Source organism: Convolutriloba macropyga, chromosome 10, assembly GCF_964194025.1.
Source record: "Convolutriloba macropyga chromosome 10, txConMacr16.3, whole genome shotgun sequence".
Taxonomy (NCBI): domain Eukaryota; kingdom Metazoa; phylum Xenacoelomorpha; order Acoela; family Convolutidae; genus Convolutriloba; species Convolutriloba macropyga.
The window spans coordinates 55,978,429-56,000,978 of NC_134477.1; the positions used below are offsets into that span (position 1 = coordinate 55,978,429).

General features: G+C 32.2%; 1 protein-coding gene across 8 annotated transcripts in view; it reads left to right on the forward strand.

Moving 5' to 3' along the window:
- The window catches only part of LOC142348217 (uncharacterized), a 58,422-nt gene that overhangs the window by 27,922 nt on the left and 7,950 nt on the right, over positions 1 to 22,550 (forward strand). For 3 of the 8 annotated variants that reach the window (XM_075399490.1, XM_075399486.1, XM_075399489.1), the window contains exon 2: positions 14,066 to 15,796. In XM_075399490.1, the coding sequence (XP_075255605.1) occupies positions 15,186 to 15,796 (611 nt within the window). In that variant the 5' untranslated portion in view covers positions 14,066 to 15,185. Of the gene's footprint in view, positions 1 to 3,351; positions 3,658 to 4,825; positions 5,152 to 9,584; positions 10,611 to 10,780; positions 10,803 to 14,065; positions 15,797 to 16,717; positions 16,842 to 22,550 lie in introns of those variants that run through there. The other 5 variants (XM_075399492.1, XM_075399491.1, XM_075399487.1 and 2 more) reach the window with 5 other exon arrangements.

Below are 22,550 nucleotides of genomic sequence, written 5' to 3' on the forward strand. Positions count from 1 at the left end.
AAAATGTGAGATCGTTTAAGAGTGGAAGAATTTTTGAGTATTTTGACAAAGAATTACCTAATTCAGTAATCAATTCAATCAATTTATGCGTCATTGGCGGGACAATAATTTCGAACTCCTTATTTTTAATACAAATATTATTTTTGTGGATACTTTTTTTCTGAAAAATCTGCAAAAGTTACTCATATTTTTATTTGTATATTTTATTTTTTTTATATGGATAGAGATTGTGAAAATGCCACAATGCCAACAGTTATTATAAAAACTAGCAAAAATTTGAATGTTTGTCAGCATTCATCCAGATTTTGTACATCTAAATTGTACATTGAAAATGAAAAATTGTGATTAATTTTTTTAGTCATTTTTAATCAACAGGATAAAGAATTTTAAGAGAATTGGCTGGAAAATCTACGCAACTGCTGTTCGCTTTTGAATTTATAGAAAAAGCTGGTTCCAAATTGTTTTGGAATTCATTGAAATCTTGTGGTCCTAAAAGTTGTTTGTACTTACAGTGCTTGCATCTGTTTGTGTTTAAAGTACATAGTGTTTTATTTAGTGTTTTTTTCACATCATTGAATTTTAGACAGATTTTTGTAAGGGCACAAATGTTTAAGAACAATAATAAAAGATTTGTGTAATGATTTGACTTATAGTGTATGTTTTTTTGATTGTCAATTTTTTCCAAAAACATTCTGAGTGAAAAAAACTTAATTTTGTGTTGCGCATTATTCTCGACGATTCAAGTTTCTGAATTCAAAATTGTGTGCACTTGAGTTTTTCTACACTTAGGGGGTGAGCATTGAAACTTAATAAAACATTTCACTGATAAATTTATCCATCAACATTGCCTGAGCAATTAAATATTTTCCACAAATCAGTTCCTCTTTGCGATAAAAAAGATCGAAGCAAAGATAGATTTTCGCAAAACAGTTTTGTTATGTCAAAATTAAGTTACAAACTCAGACCAATCCACAAATAAAGTATAGATAAAATGTGAGATCGTTTAAGAGTGGAAGAATTTTTGAGTATTATGACAAAGAATTACCTAATTCAGTAATCAATTCAATCAATTTATGCGTCATTGGCGGGACAATAATTTCGAACTCCTTATTTTTAATACAAATATTATTTTTGTGGATACTTTTTTTCTGAAAAATCTGCAAAAGTTACTCATATTTTTATTTGTATATTTTATTTTTTTATATGGATAGAGATTGTGAAAATGCCACAATGCCAACAGTTATTATAAAAACTAGCAAAAATTTGAATGTTTGTCAGCATTCATCCAGATTTTGTACATATAAATTGTACATTGAAAATGAAAAATTGTGATTAATTTTTTTAGTCATTTTTAATCAACAGGATAAAGAATTTTAAGAGAATTGACTGGAAAATCTACGCAACTGCTGTTCGCTTTTGAATTTATAGAAAAAGCTGGTTCCAAATTGTTTTGGAATTCATTGAAATCTTGTGGTCCTAAAAGTTGTTTGTACTTACAGTGCTTGCATCTGTTTGTGTTTAAAGTACTTAGTGTTTTATTTAGTGTTTTTTTCACATCATTGAATTTTAGACAGATTTTTGTAAGGGCACAAATGTTTAAGAACATTAATAAAAGATTTGTGTAATGATTTGACTTATAGTGTATGTTTTTTTGATTGTCAATTTTTTCCAAAAACATTCTGAGTGAAAAAAACTTAATTTTGTGTTGCGCATTATTCTCGACGATTCAAGTTTCTGAATTCAAAATTGTGTGCACTTGAATTTTTCTACACTTAGGGGGTGAGCATTGAAACTTAATAAAACATTTCACTGATAAATTTATCCATCAACATTGCCTGAGCAATTAAATAGTTTCCACAAATCAGTTCCTCTTTGCGATAAAAAAAGATCGAAGCAAAGATAGATTTTCGCAAAACAATTTTGTTATGTCAAAATTAAGTTACAAACTCAGACCAATCCACAAATAAAGTATAGATAAAATGTGAGATCGTTTAAGAGTGGAAGAATTTTTGAGTATTATGACAAAGAATTACCTAATTCAGTAATCAATTCAATCAATTTATGCGTCATTGGCGGGGCAATAATTTTGAACGCCTTATTTGTAATGCAACTATTCTTCATTAGGAGTACAATTTTCTGGAAAATCTGTTAAACTTATTAGGTTGTTGTTTTTATTTACAATACTCATTTATTTGGAGACAGATTTTAGAAATGCCAATAATTATTAGGAAAACTAAGCAAAATTTTCAATGCTTTCGTCATCAAGACCACAATTGTCCAAATTTTGTACATCTAAATTGTACAATTGGAAATAAAATTTTGGGAAAAGTCTATTGTTGGTCATTTTTAATCAAATAGATGAAAAATTTTTGACAGAGTTTTGATGGAATTTATAAGCAACGGTTCGGTCATGAATATCTTGCTGGTTTTGATTGTAAGCAGAGAAATTTATCGTAGCAAGCTGGTTTCCATGCCAAAACAATTTTGAAACTCAAAATTCATAATTTTCAAAAAACCTATAATCTTATAAATCAATCAGTCAAAATTGCATGAACAATTAAATCTTTTCCTTAATTTAGTTCCGATTCGCGATAAAAATGATCGGAGCAAAGAGACGTTTTTGAATAAAATTTTGCTATAAAAAGTTTGAGTTGCAAAATAAGACTTTACTCCATAATTATTTTCAATGAACTTGCGAGGGTTTTTTTTCCACGTTTAAATTTTTCCACGTTAAAATTTCGATTTCAGATAAGATTTGGCTTATAATAAACTCTATATTCATTCGGCAGGTTTCCATTCAGATGTATAATAAATCTGTAACATAATTGAGACATGTTGAAAAGAAGACCCAAGTTTCTAACTTTTCCATGAATGGAAATAAATGCAGAATTATATCATAATTCCCCTCAGTTAATTAGAAACCGCCTAAAAAATTTTCTTACTTCAAAATTCTACTTATAAAATAGAGCAAATTGTTTGTCTGGGTGTTGTTATTTTTTATATTCAGACCAAAAACCATTATGAAGAGACATATAATGTTTGTTTTTTGTATGGCGCCTAAAAACAATTCTTCAGCTATGAATACCAGACAAAAGCAAATAATTAAAAAATAAATCTGTATTAAAAGTGTAAATTTACAACAACCTACAACACCCCCCATAACCCCTCCCCCCGTCACCCACTCGTTGATGCACCAGCCACATGAACCCTGGAGGAATTAGTTAACTTTATCATAGTAAATTTTGAGATTTGATTAATTTACATTTAAGGTGCCTTGTGGTCATTTCTAACACACCTATCTCAATCTATCTATATCATTAAGACTTATTTGACTAATATCATTCGAATTCAAGTTATAACTAGCGAATTCTACTTGTAACTCGCCCAGGTAGTAATAACAAATGCAAACATACATGAATTTTCGGTCAAAATGATAAAGTCATAATGACCCAATTTTAAATTTGCTTTGTGTGTCATCAACAATTTGGCGAAAAATGAATCAGCCGCAATTACAAATTCAATGTTGGGTTAAATCACCCGTATCCTAAATTACAAAAGTCAATATTGTGATTACTATTATAATAAATCATAACTTATGGGAGATATTACATGAGTCACTGTCCCTAACCCGTCTGCAGTTCGCCCCCTTTGATCAGCGTGAGTATTGAAGTTGGGCTTTTATGGATAACCAATTCCACCCGGCTTTCCTATAAATCCATAACTACTGTGCTAAACTTCACACCTGACCGTGAAATTTAGTAATAACCGGTCGGTTAATAACTTTATAAATCAAATTTTAGGGAGGCCGCCTTTTCTGTTCTTCCCTTTTTGTCTAAATTTTCCCATAATTTTGAAAGTTTTGTTGCTTTACTGCTCGTAATTACTGCTTAAAATAATTTTTTGCTAAGTTTTCTTGACCTTTGATAGCCTGACCTTGAAATGTTATGTCGAAAAAACGGTATTCTAAATGACCTTCGAATCGGAAATCATTCACGTCTGGCTAACATCCTTCATTAGTCAAAAAGTGTCGTAATGAGACACAAAGCCTAATTACACCGCGCGTGTCAGGAAACCGAAAGCCTAATTAAAAGGAGGAGCGTGTGAAATAGAACGACATTATTTGTTAATAAACAAGAGCTAAGTTTAACCTCGAGCTTTTTTGGGAAAGTAATAACCAAGTCTGCGTCTGTTTCAATAATCTCCCCAGTTTTAAATTAAAAAACTGGGAAACACTATTTTGGGCACAATCTATACCATGATTAAAATGGAACAAAAACGCGAGGTGGGGTTATTATGGTTTGTTTCCACCTCAAAATGAACCCAATCAAGGAATCAAGGCTTAGATAACATCCTCCTGCAATTTTGCACTAAGCTTAACATTTTGACTTTTAGATTACCCTAAACCAAACCCCCCTCCTGTCCCCTCCAACTGACCACTAACCCCCTCCCTCTCCCCACATTACTAACCCTCCCCCTTCCCAGTCCCCTCACCCTGAGTTGTAATTGATATTCTACACCCCGCCTCGAAATTCGGGCCATAGAAAATGGGGATAACCTTAAGGTGTAATTTACGATCAAGGCGCTGGTTTTTTAAGACGTTTGATGAAAATTTCCCCGGGGTTTAACTGTAAAAGAACCGTTAAGCTAGTGCGGCCTTTTTGTCTTTTATGTGTGATTTCCCCAGCTCATTCTCGCCTAAAAAGGCTATGACCTGGAATTCAATTGAAAACGAGCGCGAACATTACACTTGTTTTTATAACATCTAAATCTCTCCTTTTCAAATGGTTTTTTTTTATTTTTTGTTATCCCTTATATGGATAAGAGGAATGTACTGAATTTGAATTCAACGTGTCATTAAATGCGACCAATTCATAAGCGAAAAAATGGACAATATTGAATCGCTATATCCGTTTTATTTCATTCGATTTCATAACTTACAATCAAATTCTACCAAATTAACGAACAAAATGAATTCTAAATTATTTTTTATAGTAGCGTTATGAGAGCAGAGAATAAAAAATAACAGACGTCTTAAATTAGCAAAACACTTAAAGAGAGACATCAGTTTTTATTATCATCATCAGTTACGCAAGCAATTACAAAAGGAAATGAAGGAATGCGATATCATAACGTATTTAGACTTCCTTACATGTAAGTTTTCTTCACATTTTGCACAAAAAAGAGAAAAATTTCATTTTAACTACTTAATTGTGGTTTCGAATTGAGAGAAGTTTCTTTTAGATTTTTGGTTACAAATTTTCTGACACGGATTATTTTTCCAGCATTACAGGTTTGAGGAAGTTCAAAGTGAGCTGTTTTCAGCTTGGTTTGGTTTTTATAATTATAGCCTAATACTGATTTCTTAAAGAAAACTAGGAGGCCCGGTAATGTGCGCGTGCACATAATGTTCCGACCCCGCTCATCCACTTTTTTTGCTTAATTGTCTACCAAATGAGGAAGAGATAGAACTTTCGAAAATTCAAATATTGCTGAAAAAATTTGTGTATGAATGAAAAATTTGCTTTCAAGATGACTTAGTATAAAAAATGATGCCACATTAGGGGGACGACGGGACCATTACTAAGACTACGAGGCAAATCAACCAACAAAACAAAATTTATATCCAAAACTCAATGTCTATATTTTTGAGAAAAAAACTCAATAACAAAGTAAAAATAGCGTCAAATAACAAAGTTTAAAAAGTTGCCGAACTTAACAAATCATTATGAAAATGGTTCATTTTTCTCCAAAAAAGCCATTGAGATCCTTTATTCCATTATTCAGAACAAGTCATACGTATAAAAAAGAGCGACAAATACAGATAGAAATTAAAAACTAAGTTTTTTTTGCAAAAAAAACCAATGATGTCGAGGCCATTAAAGCAATAAGCAACGCACCAATAACAGTAGATATCTTCAATTGAATTTTTTTCAACAATGCGGTGTACGACCTGTAATTAAAGAAATTAGGTAACAACTAGAAACAGAGAAGAGTGCAAAAAAATCGATCTCGTTTAAAAAAAACATTTGATATCAAAGTCATGGCAAAATTTAGCTATCAACTGGAATCAATCCTTCCATCATCCATAGCAAGCCGCTAAGACCAGCAACTTTCCAGAATGTTTATACGAATATAAAAAGAACGAGAAATAAAAGTAAAATTGAAACACCTCCATGAAATTCTGCTAGAAGAAGGTGTCTAAGCCAATAGTACCATAATCTACACACTGAAAAAATGATATTTTCAATTGTGCCGTCATTTCAAACGCCAATGGTTTCATTTTTGACCTGTCAATAATGTGAAAAGACCAGAAAAAGAACCACAAAATAGACAATTTTTGTGAAATCTCGGAGTAACACAGCCAGCCGGCTGTGTTACTATACCATTACTACAAAAATACCATTACTTACAATGAAATTTAATTTTTAGTCCTTTCGCAAGGGTGCGACCTGTGTTTGCTGACCTTAAGCTCAAGTGGGCCACAAAAACAGGAAAAAGTGGAAAAGCCTATTAATCTGTTTTTTTAAAAAAACAGCATTTTTAAAAGTCAAAACGACAATAAGCTTTTGACTAAACAAATTAGATAGATTTTCTTAAAACTGCTTAGGAAGTTTAAAACTGTCATTAGTAAGCCTTGATTCGATTTGTTCTTTTATGTTTTGAACATAAATATATGTATATATATTATATCACTTCGTTTTTGAGTAGAAGTTGCGATCATTTGGTTCTTTTATGCTGTGGAATAGATGTTTTTTAGGCCAGCTTCCTAATGATATTTTGAACAGAAAACCCAAGTGAATTGAAATGATCCCATGATCGTTTTTGTTCGTGTCGAATTTAATATACACTGGGGTACCAAAAAGTTACGTAGATGGGGTACCTGAAGAACTTTTATAAATCACCACGAACTTCAAATAAACAAGATTTTGAGTTCAAATCAGCTCTCAAGTAACGATTCATATAGTTTTCTGAGAAATTTCTCAGAACTCGTTTTCTTATAAATTTCCCTGTGATCTGTGCTCGAAAATCTCGCTGAAGTTTAGATTTGGTTTCATACATGGACTCTATATGTCGGCCATTATTGTTTATTTCACTCTGTCTCGTGTAAGAGATCCCTGGCAATAGTTTATGCACGGGAGCCTTATCCTTTTGTCAAAAAATGTCTTCGAAATGCTACTTTTCTTTGTATATTCTCAAAATATCCACGTAAATTGGAAAGTCTGGCTTCTGTGAACATCTGACGAAGAATTTCCGTACATCTTATTCCAATGCACCTCAAAACATAAGTGATTGCTTGTCTGAAGTCTTGTAAGAAGTCTTGTTATTAAGCAGAGTTGCAATTGTATTTTGTCCAGAAAAGCCTCGAAAATTTTGGAGCGTAACTGCTTGGTAAACAGAAGAGGCAGCTTTATCATCTTTTCTGTGTAAGTGAAGAAAACGAAAATGTTGGCTAAATGAAAATCTCTTTGAAACTTCTACATTTCATACCTTTTCATGCGTTAACATGATATGATCAATATTTTCGAGCAAAATAACGCTGAAAGGTCACAAATTCTGCTGTACTTAGCTTTTCGGTACCATAGTGTAAGTGTTTCTTCCGGCCGTAAAAAATTCAAGAATTGTTTTTTAAAATGAATTCTCGATTAAAATATTAATACTGCCTTTCCTTTGCATATATAAAACTCGTGCAAAAATCAACCAACCCATTTGATCAAGCAAATTCTCAAAATTTTACTAATTATATCTTAATATATTCGTAAGCATGGCGTTAGCACACAAAGAACAAAATTGACATTCTTTTAAAAACAATTATTTTTAAGTAAAACTGTTCAATTTTAGAAGCGTTGCAGCGGTAATGTTGTTTACTTGAGACCTTTTTTAATAGTAGTTTCTACGCTCCTTGTAAAGTACACCTTGTATTTTCGGTAACTTTACTCCTTTATAATGACATGTATTAATTGCAATGGCTAGTTCCACCTCTTACTAGGCTAATACATAGCTTTATAGGCGCAACAACGCTCATTAATTTGATCACACAGTATAATGAAAACAAAAAATTTGTTCACGATTGTGGAGGGAGGGAGATGGGAGGGAGGGCGAGAGCAGGGAAAACAGTTTTAACTGCTTTAGGTTCTGACCATAGCCTTTAATTTCATCAGAAATGTGTTTTTTAATATACTGAGTTGACCTGGCGTTCATTTCTTTAGAGAAAAACAACGCACATTGTATATAAAAACGTGTGAATTATTGACACACTTACGTATTGTTGTTAAAAAATCGAACCGCCGCTTTTTTTCCCTCAAGAATTTTCCTAATTGTCAAAAAACTTGAAAAGGAAATGTCTTATGAGCGAAAAATAAGTGGTAACTTTTCCATAATTATGGCAGAAGATATTTCAACTGATGAATAAAGAAGCTGACTGTCGTATTATTTTTCCTGATTTTTCCCAACTTTTCTTTTTCTTGAATTTCTGCAGCGAATATATATTTTCCCGTACTACCATCTTTTTTTTATTAGAGCCTCGATTTTGTATGTTTATCTCACTGTGCAGAAAAAGTGCACAAAATGTAAACAATAAAAATCGCAAACTTAATTTGCACTGTGCAAAATTCAACACATTTTTCTTAAGTTTTAATTTATTTATCAACATCCTTACGCTGATTTTAGAGAAAACAAGAAAGTAATTTTCACTCAGTACGGTTTGTATCTTGCGCGCTTTTGTTATTTTTCAAATATCCCTCCTCCCTCCCCGAAAAACTAAAATGAGTACCTCCTTCCCACAAAAGAAATAGCACCCCCTTCCCGCCTTCCCTTGTTCCCTCCCCTTTCCCTGTTGTCATAACTTTTTCTCCTCCCTCTAAAAATCATTTTGACCCTCGTAAAATAGAGTAAAAATTCGGTTGTTATTTGATCAAAAATGCCTCCAACCGTTTGTGCTCGCACAATAGAAAAACTGTGATTAAAACCGCATTTTCTTTCAAAAAGCATAAAAAAAAATATTTAATATCCGTTTTTTATCAATTCTTTATTGTTTTTGTAGTTGTATCAAATTTACTTTTTTCCTAAATCAGCTGATAGGTCACGTATTGAATTTGCGGAAAAATTTTGTTTCGTTTTTGGGGAATTTTATTGAAATGGTGATGTCAAATTTACATTTTTGCCTCATAAATTTCCAACAAGCTGAGCAAAGGAAAAAGAGGATTATTGTAGTGTGAATTTCATTATAAACTTGCGGTCAAATCGAACCTACATTTTTTATATTTGCCTTGTAGAATAGTTCATTTTACCATTGGTCTAAAATGGTAAAAAAAAAGCTTTTATTTTTCCATCATTTTCCTTGGCAAAGGCTTTACGTAATAATGTATCCTTAAATTTAAACCGAGAATCAACGAATTATAAAAAACAATCTCAATTTAGCAGTTCGTCATTATATTTCTTGAGCAATGCCTTACAAATATAAATTTTGTATCGTTTTTAAGGTAGGATAAAAATTTATAAATAGAAAAATTGACGACGTTATTCATTTTTCATTTCATGGTATAAATTTTTCACAGATAAGCTACTGGTGAAAATTTTTTTTCTTGTTCATTTCACGTCTGAAAACATTGACAGGCTTTGCGTTAAACATTGCTGAATAAAACACTCAAAATTGGCTGGCTAATTTTCGCGACTGGAATTTCTTCACAAATTCTAAGTGATATTCCAATTTTTTCACATCGTTTTCCCCCCACTGTCACAATTTTTCAGCTCTAACTTGAGCTATTTTACATGAACAAATGTATGAATAACTAAGACCACTACTACTGCATGTGTGTTTTTCATTTTTATTCCCACAAGATAAAAGAAATGTTTAAAAACGCTCAGCTGAATTTAACGGCGGCAAATAAAGCGAGGAATAGAAAAAATAACAAAAACCAATAATTTTCCTCAAAAGAGCTGCGCAAAAATTTTAAAACGCGCGTGACTGTTGTTTTTATCGCCTACTTATATAACGTCTGACTGAAGGGAAGGCATTTTCCTTTTCCCCGTTCTGTTTGAGTTAAGTAATATTATTGATAACAGTTTTAAACAGTTATAATATATATTGTCGCCGCCCGTTTTTAACCTTCATTCCGGATTTTTATTAGCCAGAGGCAGGTTGACAATTTGTGATGATATAAATTTACAAAATGCTGCAGAACACTTTTTCTTAATGCTTTTATTGAATTAGAAATTTTCACACAATATCAGTATAAGAACTGGAATTTAACAAAAATGTGCGTTCTCACAATCTATGTGAAAGTATTATTTTAAAAATATTAAATTGATCCAATAATTTCAAAACATATCGACGGGAGATTGAGTTGCAAATTATATTTTTTGTGTAAAATCACACTTGTGGACTGCACGCCTATTCGCGGCGTGTTTTTATTGTTTAAATATTATTTTAATCATTCATAATTGGTCCTTAGTGTAAGCTTGGATAACTTTTAGCTTATTTCTTCATAATTAGCACAATTTGGATTTTATCCACAGTGAAATTGTCATCACGCCAATTAGCGAAATTGTCATAACTATAGCTAGTTATAATCTAGTTATAACACAATCTGTTTATCCATCAACTATGCAAGGTGAGTTAAATTTTCCTAGTTATCGCTCCCCTAATTTTATACAAAAAAAATTCTGAGACAGTCGATATATATTTGCATATGTAACAATTTACGGTATTTTTTAGGCTCTTGAAATTTTTTGATGTTTTATCATCAGACAGAATTTTGCTGATAACTATAAATAACGTGCAATTTATTGGAAAATAATTTAGTGTAAGTGTTTTTGTTTATTGTTTTTCCAACTCAATGCACTCAAAACAATATTCCTCGTGAAAAATCCATTAGTTAAGATTGTGACTCGAGCTTTTTTGAAATATTGTTTCCCTATTTTTTTATTTTTCCATTTTGCGGACTGTCCTGCAGATTAATTTGCGATAGTCGAACAAAAGAGTTTCCCAATTTTTGTAAAATTTGAAATCGTTTCAAGTTAATTTGCTCCCATATTTGTTTTTATTTACAATCAAACAATTTATATTGCCAACCTACTGTTTTTAGCAATATTAACAGTGAGTATATTGTTTCTTATTTTTTATTTGATAGGATTTTCTTCTTGTGAAACGTCAATTAAAACTACTACTTAAAGTTGACTGAAAATAACACCTCATAGATTTTCATTTTTTAAAAAAATTAAATACTGTGTTTCATTTCAATAGAATGGATAAACTTTAACGTAAAGTTGGCGACATAGACATTTTTGGGTATAAAAATTATCAACAATTAGTTTTTGCAAAAATTTTTTACTCGTTACTTCAGAAAATCTAAGGGACATGTGGGATGTTACTGAGAATTTAAAGGTAGAGAAAAAGTGTTTGATTAATTGTGATCGATTACAGCCTTTGAAAAGAGTTGTTGATGCCTTGAATCAATTTTCTTATATTCTTCAAAAAATGAAAGTGATATTTCTTTACAAATTTAGTTAGGAGTGATAGGCAACGATAATCAAGGCAAAACAATTGATGTATCATTTTATAGCCAGATGATTGAAATTGGATAATTGAAGTTATTTTCCGTTCATTGCTTGAATGCTTCAGAAACACTTCGATCATTTTGGCACCCTGCCTAACTGGAGAGCTAAATTTTGTACTTTTTTTAAACAAAAGTTTGGTTTTGTTTTTAAAAGAAATTTTGAACAAACTTTGGCGGAGTTTGAAAAAAGCCAATTTTTCAAGCATCAATTAGCATGTTGCTTGTATAGAAGAGCTTTTTTGTGTGTTGGTGTGTTTGTATGTGTGTGTGTGTGTGCGTGCGTGCGTGCGCGTATGTGCGTTGTGTGTGTGTGTGTTTATGTGTGGGTGTATATGTGTGTATGTGAGTGTGTGTGTGTGTGTGTGTGTGAGAGAGAGAGCGAGAACTTATGTGTGTGTGTGTGTGTGTGTGTGGGGGGGGGGGGTGCTTGCATTGCAGATTCTTTTTTGTTTATTAAAAAAGAGGCGGAAGTAAGATATATTAATGTAACCCTTAAAGAAAAGTCTTAAAATTTTTTAAAGAACTGATTTTTTTTTAAAAAATAACAGTTTTGTGCGTAAAATGTCTTGCTGAATGCTCACAATTAGATATTAATGGACTAAAAACTGTTATAATGAGAAAATACAATTTTTTATGAATTTTTTTTTGTTCATATGGGCTTGACCAGTTCTGTAATATTTTTTCAGAACATGTATACCTGTAAAACTGGCTTTCCCTATGATGTTTTTCTAGCTGATGAATTCCAGTTGTCTTCCGGCGTAATTAGCAAAAAGTTTTCAGACAAAAAAATGTTATCAATGTTTTCGTTTCCGCTGACAGTTATGACCAATTTTTTTTTTTACTATGAGACATCGATTTTAATTGTTTATAGTTAGTTTAAATTGCGCTATGTCTAGCTCACAATTTGCACTGCCTTACAAAATTTCTACTATATAGTGCATACTTAAACTTTAGAACTACGAAGATAGAAGATTTGACCTAAAATTTTGCGCGCTCCAATCAAATTCTGTCTGTGAGAAAGTGACAATCTTAATTCATTTGCAACAAAGATTATGTGCGCAAACCTAAATAAGAAAACACATGAAATGCACTGTTTCAAAACTGATTAAAGCAACTAGCGCTCAATCAGTAAGAGTTTTGTATTGTCCGGACTTAAAACGGGAAAATTTACCCAATTCCTTTTTAAGAGCATTGGGAAAGTTGGCATTGGGTAAAATGGCATTGGGTAAAATTGAATTGGGTAAAATTGAATTGGGTAAATTGTCATGTAACCCTGAAAGCATTTACTATTTCAGTACTGAAACGTTTAAAACAAAGAATCCACCTTACAAACCAGTGCTTAAGCCATTTAAATTAAGTTTTTATTTTGTGTCCAAAAAGCCGCGATTCATCTTATAATCATATGAAAAAAGAAGCTGGCAGCTGAAAGTAATATTTTGCCATGTTCATAGCTAAATAGGTGACTCGAGCGAAAAAAAAATATTGAAAGGCTATACTTTGACTTGAGCATAGTACGCTACGTCCAGGATCATAGTCTCCAAAGACAGACCGACCGGCATTTACCCTTTTCAGTTCTGAAATAGACTTACTGGTGACTTCGGGTAATTATTTCTGATTCAGCACAATTTGAGTTAACAATTGTAAGTTTGAGCAGAGAGTAATTTTTATCTTTTACCCGAGCCAGGGGGGGGGGGGTTGAAATAGTCCTACTCCGCTTCGAAAAAAGGATCCTTGCTTTTTTAAAACTGAAAAAAAATGAGTGGTACTTAATAATAAGGCGTCAAAAAATTTTTTTTGATAGAAATTTTTCAAATGGTTATAGAAAAAGGGGGTTTCCCTCACTTAATAAATTTGAGTTCAACTTTTCCCAGACCGCAAATTTTTTGAGTGGTTTTTGTTTAGATTTGCTCAAATAGAAATTAGTTCACTTCAGGCGCTAAATTAAACAAAGTGGTTTCCTTCCGTGGCTAAAACTCAATTTAATGAAAACCAACTGAAGGGAAGCTTAATACATTGATGCACTTAAATTCTCAGCACTTATTCAGAAACATATTTTTTCAGTCGGCTGCAACTTAATAACGTTGACATTTGGCTTTAATTAGTTCGCTTGTAATAAAATTTTATATTCGATGTTTATTTTTGGAAAATTTATCCTTTTTGGCAGATAACAATAAAACATTGCAACACTTTTATAACCGATTTATAGAAATTATTCAGTTTATCGAGCTAAGTATGTTTGTATATACTGATGTTTCAAAAAGTTAGGGGAAATTGAAAATGTTACAACAGGTCGACATTTAAAATTGATCTGAAATTTGGTTACATCGGCAAAATTTCAGGTAATTCTTTTAATCACGCCGTGATAAAGCAAATACAAAATTAGCGCAAGACAATTATTAACTTAGCAAACATTTATTATTCTTCATAACTATAATTAACTTTTAGTTATAACACTCAAGTGCCACTGTGAGAATAACTTGAGCTGTGATTAACTCTTTGCTTTGTTTCAGAAGTCCAAATCAAGACACGCGAAGTTGAGCGCTCAAATCATCAAGATAAATAATAACCACTTCTAGTTATAACTAGCGCAGGTTATAACAAACGCTGGAGATAATCTGGAACCGAGTACCCCCCTACTGTTGATTGCACCTGACAAACAAACAACGATAAACAATCCCTTTCGATTCACCTGAGAATTATTCGATTATTTATTTATTTACTTTAGCCTAATTGTCTTGCAGTTTATTTCAGAAACCGGTTTAAATTGCCCATACGGCTAAATTTACCTTATCATTTGCGTGTTTTGAGTTGCGTCAAGCTGAAATTATTGCGAATATTGAATTCGTAGTTTCAAAATTTTGTTATTTTGTATCCCAGTTTAAATTGGGAATTTAGGTCTGAGTGTGTTAAAAGTTTGGCGACCCAAAAAGTACTGAGTTAGTAATAAATGACAGTAAATGTTATTATTTATCACATGTTAACTTTTATTGAATTAGAGTTAAACATTAGAAAATGCGAAACGTGTATATTAGCAAGCGTGTCGCGTAGAGTTGATTTATCGGGAATAAAAAGTTAATTGTACTTTTTAAATGTTATCAAACGATTTAATCAAAAGTGAATTCGATTTTGGATTGTATTAATTTAACAACATCAAAGCTTGTTTATTTCTCGTTTATTTGTCGAGAAGTTTGACTTCTTCATCACTGGAGAAAAGTTTTCATAGGCGACAGTGAAAAAATCAGCGATTTTTGGCCGTATTCTTAACTTATTAAAATTCACTATCGAAAACCAATCGAAAGCAATTAGCTTTAACCAGCTAATTATCTTCATAAATCGGAGCGTTTATAACTAACAATTTCATAACTTGGACTTATACGTACAGCTGTACTAAAGTGTGTTTTATCAGTTTGAGCTCATTTTTATGCAAAGTCCAAGCCAAACAAAAGTTGAACAAAATTAGTAATAGTTATTTAGTTATTACTGGTTTGTTTATTACGTCTTATGATTTATTTTTCTTACCAAAAAAGTTGATTAAATTATCGCTGTTGGCAAAAACAAAAAGCCTACAAGCCAACGAACTATTAACAATTGTCTAATAATTCAACAAAGTTAATTGATATTAGTTAAATAATGCAGCAGGCTGCGTTTCAAGACTTTTTAGCCCAAAATGCAATTTACCCGGGCAATTTACAACCCCAGAAAAGTACCGCCCATCCCCACAATAATTATTGCTATCAAACTCCATCTCTAACCAGAGCCCAACTATATCAAGATTACCCTCATTTCGAAAAACCAAATAAGACCCAAAAAGGGAAAAGTCTTGGAAGCGCTTTTCCCAGGCGCGCCTCCGATTATGTCGACTTCTCCAATATGATGAATCGTTTGGAAAAATACGATAAACGATCTACGGAAAAATGCGAAAAACAAAACTGCTCAAAACCTCAGATATCAAATTTCAGTTGTATTCAAGAAGCCGGAGGCTCCGGGAGTCGAACCGCCGCCAGCTGCGAAAACCTGTCTTCACAAGCTTGGAATTTTGCAGAGCAGGGAACAGCTTGTGCCCATAGCAAGAAGAAAAAGTCCAAGTTTTTCCCAAAATTGATTCCAAAGTTCTTCAAAAAACGGAATAAATCAAAACATGAACAAGAAACGGACGATTTTTTCATCGCACATCAGCCGAATTTTTCAGAATTTGGACGAGCGAGGTCACGGACGATCAATTGCGACTCGCTGGAACAGCTGTAAGTAATTTCAACTTTTTTTTACTTTTCGATTTTCTTCAACCATTTTTTTCTCGAGTTCTCATCGAAAAAAAAATTATTGGGTGTCGCGAATCAACATAAAGGTATATATATGTTGTTGGCGTGTGTTGTTTGTTATCAATATGAATGCATCAAATTTTTAAAACAAAAATTCCTCAATTATCTATAATTCAATTTTGATTTTTTTGAAAAAAAATATAGTAAATAAACTAAAAAATTATTTCTAGTTAACTGAGTTTCAGCATCAATTTTGTTCGAAAGTTTTTTATCTTAAAGAATTTTTCGTTAAAATTAACAAATTCTGTCAGAAATTCCGTTGCGCAAAATTCAAAATAGACAGATATCTACAGAAATTCTTGCGGTTTGCACGAAATTAGTCATGAAAAATGTTTACTTTAATTTTGTAATAAAGTAAACCTAATTCTGGACATAAATGGTTCAGTGACTTTACTTTCATAACATATATTTAGTCACTCTTAACATCAAAGGGGAAATTCAAATGTTGAGCAAGATTTCACAGAGAGGTAGAATTTGGCAAATATCAATATGTTTCAAGTTAAATTCTTCACTCTGAAACTGGGCCAGTCTTATTCAGGATATTAACTATCAAGTTATGACTCATTAATCGGCCTTAGAAAACCGTATTTCTTGCGATTCGTTAAAATTTTCATCCAAGTCTTGTTCATCTTATTCATTTTATTCGTTCTATTAAGATATTCATTGGTTACATGACAATTTACCCAATTCCATTTTACCCAATGCCATTTTACCCAACCTGCCAACTTACCCAATGCTCTTTGATCTTTTCGTTCAATTATCCGATGTTTGGTATTGATAGTTTCATACCAAGTCCCACGGGCCATTTAATTATATAGTCGGCTAAATAGTCGTTCTGGCAATTTTAACATTAGGGTAAATTAGTGTTGCCATTGGGTAAAATGGCATTGGATAAAATGCAATTGGGTAAATTGTCCAGACACCTATTCATCTTATTAAGGGGGATTAATTGGAGGCAAAATATAAGGTCTAAGTATTTGTTTAAACTACAGGAAGCTAAAAACAGTGGAATCTTGGAATCTTTTCCAGAACGCCCTTCCTTCGGCTCTTTTCTGTTATTGCCCCCCCACGTCTATTTGCACCCCCCACTTATACATGTTATAGCATATTGGTTGCATTTCATACGGTGCTAGGAAAATTGGCCGACAGGGCGTTTAGCCGACAAGGAAAAAATGGGAAATTTAGCCGACAATTTTATCATAATTGGTCATAAAAGTCTCATTGGTCAGTAGTTCGGTTGTGATAGATTCATATCAAATCCCACGGGCCGCTGAGGCATGGCCATGGCCCGCGAGGCATGGCCATGGCCAGCGAGGCATGACCAGATGTGGTTAAATACCTTTGTTACGCTAGTTGATAGACCTTCGTTACACTAGTCGATGAAAAAACTGCGGTATATTTGTCCGCTTACGAAATAGTGTTTTAAATTGGCCAATCACAGCTTCAGAATAAGTTTTATTGCTCATTTTACTTTAATTGTCGGCTAAATTTCTCATTTTTTGGTTGTCGGCTAAACGCCCTGTCGGCCAATACGGCGGTCACCATTTCATACACTTACATATACAATTATATACACACGGCATTTACAAATTAATTTTGCAGCGAAGTTTTGAAAATAAGACGCATACGGTAATTCAACTTTGCTTATAATGTAAGCAGACAAAGAATAATGCGTGTTTTTAATATTTTTGCGCTTTTCTTTCACAGGAATAGCTTTATGGCACTGATTTTTTTGACAACTGGAAACAAAAATTAATCCATTCGTCCAACGGTACCGGCAATTTATTATGACTAAAATAACGGATCTCTAAGGACCAAAAAGAACATATTTGGGGGGTGCAAATTTGGGGGCTTCCTTCTGTCCTATGTGGCCAATCTATAAACACCGTCCTAAAAACCGATTCCTTATTTAAGAGCCTACTTTTTTCACTACACGCATGGTTTTTAAAACTTTTTATGTTTTATTACATTTTTTTCATATATTTAATGTACTAAAAAGCTTTAAGAAACTTCCTAAAGGTTGTAATTAATAACAAGATTTCTTTTGATTACTTTATATGCAACATGCTACTTTTTGCATTAATTGTAATCTTTGACTGTGTTTTTAGTTTTAGAAAGAATGTTCGTCTGCTTGTACCTTGGGTGAAGTAAAAATAGGCTTTATCTAGTGCAGAAACGTTTTTTTTCTCCTTTTTGAGGGTGGGTTACTGCAAAGACCTTAACATTCCGCTGATTTTAGCTTCCAGGGAGTGGTTAGCTTACAATGGAGTTTTTTTACTTATGAAATAATTTGAGTGCCATTTTCATGTTAAATCAAATGTCATAGCAAAGACGAGTTGTTAAATAACTTCGAGAGGGCGAAGTGAAACCGAGTAACAAGCGAGTGGAAAATGTTTGAAGTGCGATTACAACAGTTGCATAGCTTACACCACATTGAAATTACTTCATCCTTTCTTTTTTCGGCCACCCTTTTCTCGCCACTCTTCATATACCAAGAGTGCCGAGAAAATAGTGTTGGAAATAGATAGTCAGATACCAAAGCAGAATTCTGCCACTAAGAATTTTTGGTGAATAGCTTCAATGTGAATCAGAAATTTTTCTATTATTTGTTTAATTCATTTTGGTGCGATGTGACTTTGGTACGCAATATTTTATTTTTTTTTCTGAATTCACAATAAAAAATACTTTAAATTTTCTCTTAGATAATTTTAAAAAGGATGTCAGGTTTGCTTTCGTAATGTCATAAAATTAGAAATTAAGTATTAAATGAAGTAAGGTAATAATTTCATTATTTTTCACTAGCATTCCTTATTAATAATTTTTAGTCAAAGTCAATTCTACTGCTGTTAAGAATGCTCTATTGCATAATTAGAGAGCCACATTTTTTTTATCTTTTCGGTTTAAGCAAGTTCGTTCTCCCTGGCTTTGTTTGCTATGGTCTTTGTAATTCGAGTCTAGACAGTCTATTTAGCCGTTTTTATCCAACAATATACCAATTACCAGACACGTTATATATTTGTCTTTTTTATATACTGTTAACGACGTTCGCACGTATCAATCCAATTATTTTTTACCTTTTTTTTGGCCGACTTTTAGTCTATAGCTCCCTCGCGCCATTATTTACCAATTCCCAATTATAAGAGATTTTTTTATTGTTTTGACAGGGGACTTGTTGATCAATAATTCAGTTTTCATGTCCTATTCATTGGTACCATACGCTCAAAATGAATATCAAGTTCAATTTAGGTTTGTTTTCAATCCATTTGTTGTTCAAATAGTCTTTTCCTTTTGTTCAATTTTGTTCAAAATAAGTTCAAAATCAACCCCACTTAAATTTCCCCCATTTTATCTGCTGTAATGGTTGTTAGCTCAATGCTGTGGGCTATTGATATATGAGAATAAGTTCAATTTGAAAATAATAAGCCCTTTTCCGTTTTGAAACTGAACTTCCCTATTCTGGGCGATAAATTTAACCGATATGTTCACCATAACCCAATATCAAATAGCTACTACACTCATTTTCTGGTCAAATGAATTTGAAGTAATGCTACTATTTCCTGAAGACTTAATATTGCTTACTCCGCATTTCGCTTTTGTAGTTTCTGAGAGCGAGAGAGTAATTTAACTCTAAGTTTAGAATTTCAAAGTATTTTATTAATGCAAAAGGCAATTTGATATTTATTAAGTTCGAAAAAGTCATAAACGTTTGCTCACATTCACACAATTAGTTTCCTGAAAGGCAAAATAAAATTCATTTCATTCAGTTTTCCGCATTTCATTGTAAAAATGTTTGAACCAACGTTTCATTTCAAAAGAGTTAATTTAAATTCTGCAAACTAATTTCCCCCCAAGTCAACATTTATAACGTTTCTATAGTTTTTCAGGAAAGCTAACAAGTCTTTTTGATGAAACAAACTTTTGATGAAAACAACAAAAAACTTGACCGCAAATATTTGATTAATAGCTTTAAAGCTCAGCTGATTTTTTGAAAAGGTGGTTTTGTTAATTTCTAAACAAAAGCATTTTATCTAATATATAACTTTAAACACCCCCCCCCCCCCCCCCACTTTTACTATGCGGGCAGGTTGCACATGGATTAATATTTTAACAGCTCATTAAACGGACTCTGGTTTTTATTTCAGCTGAATTGTTTAAACCGCAATCTGTATCTTCAGAATTTGTGCTTTCTGATGCTATCGAGGAACAATAAATATTAAACAAAGACAGATGTTCTTACTGGCCATGCATGATAGTACTAAGCCCTAAACCACTCGAATTATTACTGGAACAACAAAAAAATTATCAACAGTGAAATTAAAAACAATAAATGTTTTTTAACAATTGTCCGTTTTGACCTCATAATCAAGCTTAATAATATCGCAATAAACCGTTAAGTTTAGTAAAGGATTGATGTAATAGAATTTGTGAGAGAAAATTTATATTTACACATTGCTGAGGCCCTGGACCATTAAATCTGGGATAATATTTTCCCTCTTCGTAAGGAAAAACTAGTCGCTGGATTGAAAAAGAACACAAATCCCAAATTTTTTGGTCCGTTGGTTTCATTGTGTTTGCTGTTGCATGTTTTGCTTTATTGATATAGTAATTCCTGATTATATTAATTTAAACAAGCAATGCGTAAAAGTGTCGTTGTGATAAATTTGTCCATTGTTATTTTATTCTATTATTAAATCATGAGCTGTTTATGCTTATTTTCCAAATAAGGACTAGATTATGCCTAATAAATTTCTGTATTTGTATGTCTCCTTTAAAAAGGATTATATAAAACAACTGATTTTGGATGATTCATACATCAACATAAACAATACTTTTCCGTTTTAGCTAAAGTGTGGCGGAATTTCTAACTATGAATAATTGAAAAACAGTTGTAACAAAGGTTAAGATGCGATGCGAACGTAAAAGCTTCTACTTGAAATTTATTGATGCTTCGAGAATTATCAGACGCAAAGAAAAAAATCTATAATGAATTTTTAAACAGCGGAATTTGAGTTTTGTCAAGTATATACTTGTTCGATCAAAAGGGAATATCAGACGGCAAGGCGACAGAAAACAGCAGCAGTTAACTTGTCAATTTCTGTCTAAAGCTATTCACTTCTCTGTTTTTAGTGCTCGCATGTTTTCGGAATGGTTTGACACTCAAATAAACACTCTATAAATATCACATCTCAACTGCTAATGCTATTTTTCTTCTACACATTTATCCATGAATAGCTTTGTTTTGTATGATAAAAAATATTGAAAAAAAAAATTATTTAACAGTCTCTGAAAGAACTTCGAAAAAGGTGACAATTTTAATCACGAAATTTTTCACTATCATCAGCCGCATAATAATCAGTTTTTTTCTAAATTTAATTGCGGTGCTCTCTGAAAACTTAATATCTTACGCAGCTATTTATTCTTTTTTAACTTGAATCTGATGAGCAATTGAGGTTAATTTGTAAAAAAAATATTTGCGGAATTGTTATAGTTTTTCGGCCGAAGTTTTTCTCGTGACACAGAAAAGATCAGCTCAAATATTGATTAGAAAGTTAACTACAATATAGACAGCTAGGCAATTTTTTCAAAGTTGGGCGTATTTGGGTCACCCTTCTGCTTTTGAAAACGGTCATATGCTGTAGTCAGAAAAGTTTTGGTAGTGGCGAAAGACTTCAATGGAAGACTGACAAAAATCAGTTAAAACAGAGGTGGTAGAACAGTTAATATATGATTGTAGTTAAGTGTAGTTATGATCAAATTTATTGTCAGAATCCTAATTTTTGATATATAATGGATAAATCTTTTTTATATACTTTGATTTTTTCGCTGTTACATTTTATTGCAACTTTTAATTTGGAAATTGGTACCTATAAGGAACTCAAATAGTTAATAGAGTTTGTTGATGAAAGTTATGCGAGGAAGGACAGACCGAAATTCGAGGTCTAAATTTAAGCTCAAGAAATGTTTACAAAATTTTGTTTGAAATTTAGCAGTGCGTTTTTGTGTTTCTTTCAAGTTAAAAATGGTTTTTTAAATCAATTGTTGTTTTGACAACTTTTATAAGTAATATAAGTGATTCGAGTCCTAGATGGATCATAACGTTGAAAACTTTATAACCAATTTCAATAATAGAGTGAAACCCTTCGGCGTACAAATAACATAGTAGAAATACTTTTTTCGCATCTCCTAAATTCTAAAATATGCCGTTTTAAATGACCAAAAACTATTGCCTGCTGAGTGACCTAAATAATGTTTCTGATACAAAATTTATTTGAATGCAAATAATTCTGTGTCCCGCTTTTCACCCATATTTATGTATCCTCCTATCATTTAATTCCGATTTACTAACAACCCCTCTATCATTTAACTTCTCTGTCATTTAACCTCTTTATATTTTAACCCCGATTTTAATCGATTATATAATTAGGACTATTATATTAGTAAAATAATCATTCGGCGATGCCTCTCAGGACATGATAATTGTTACCAAGTAAATAAAAGAGCAATCTATCCAGCGAGAAAGTTTATTGCGCTATTTAAATAAAAAGAACAGAAAATATTACGTCATTTTTAACCACGTAACCCCTGTACACATAAAATCTCAGAAAATCTCAGAAAGCTCAGAAAAAGTGTAAAAATAATATCGTTGGGCCTACTAATATACTAAATCGGTTGCTCT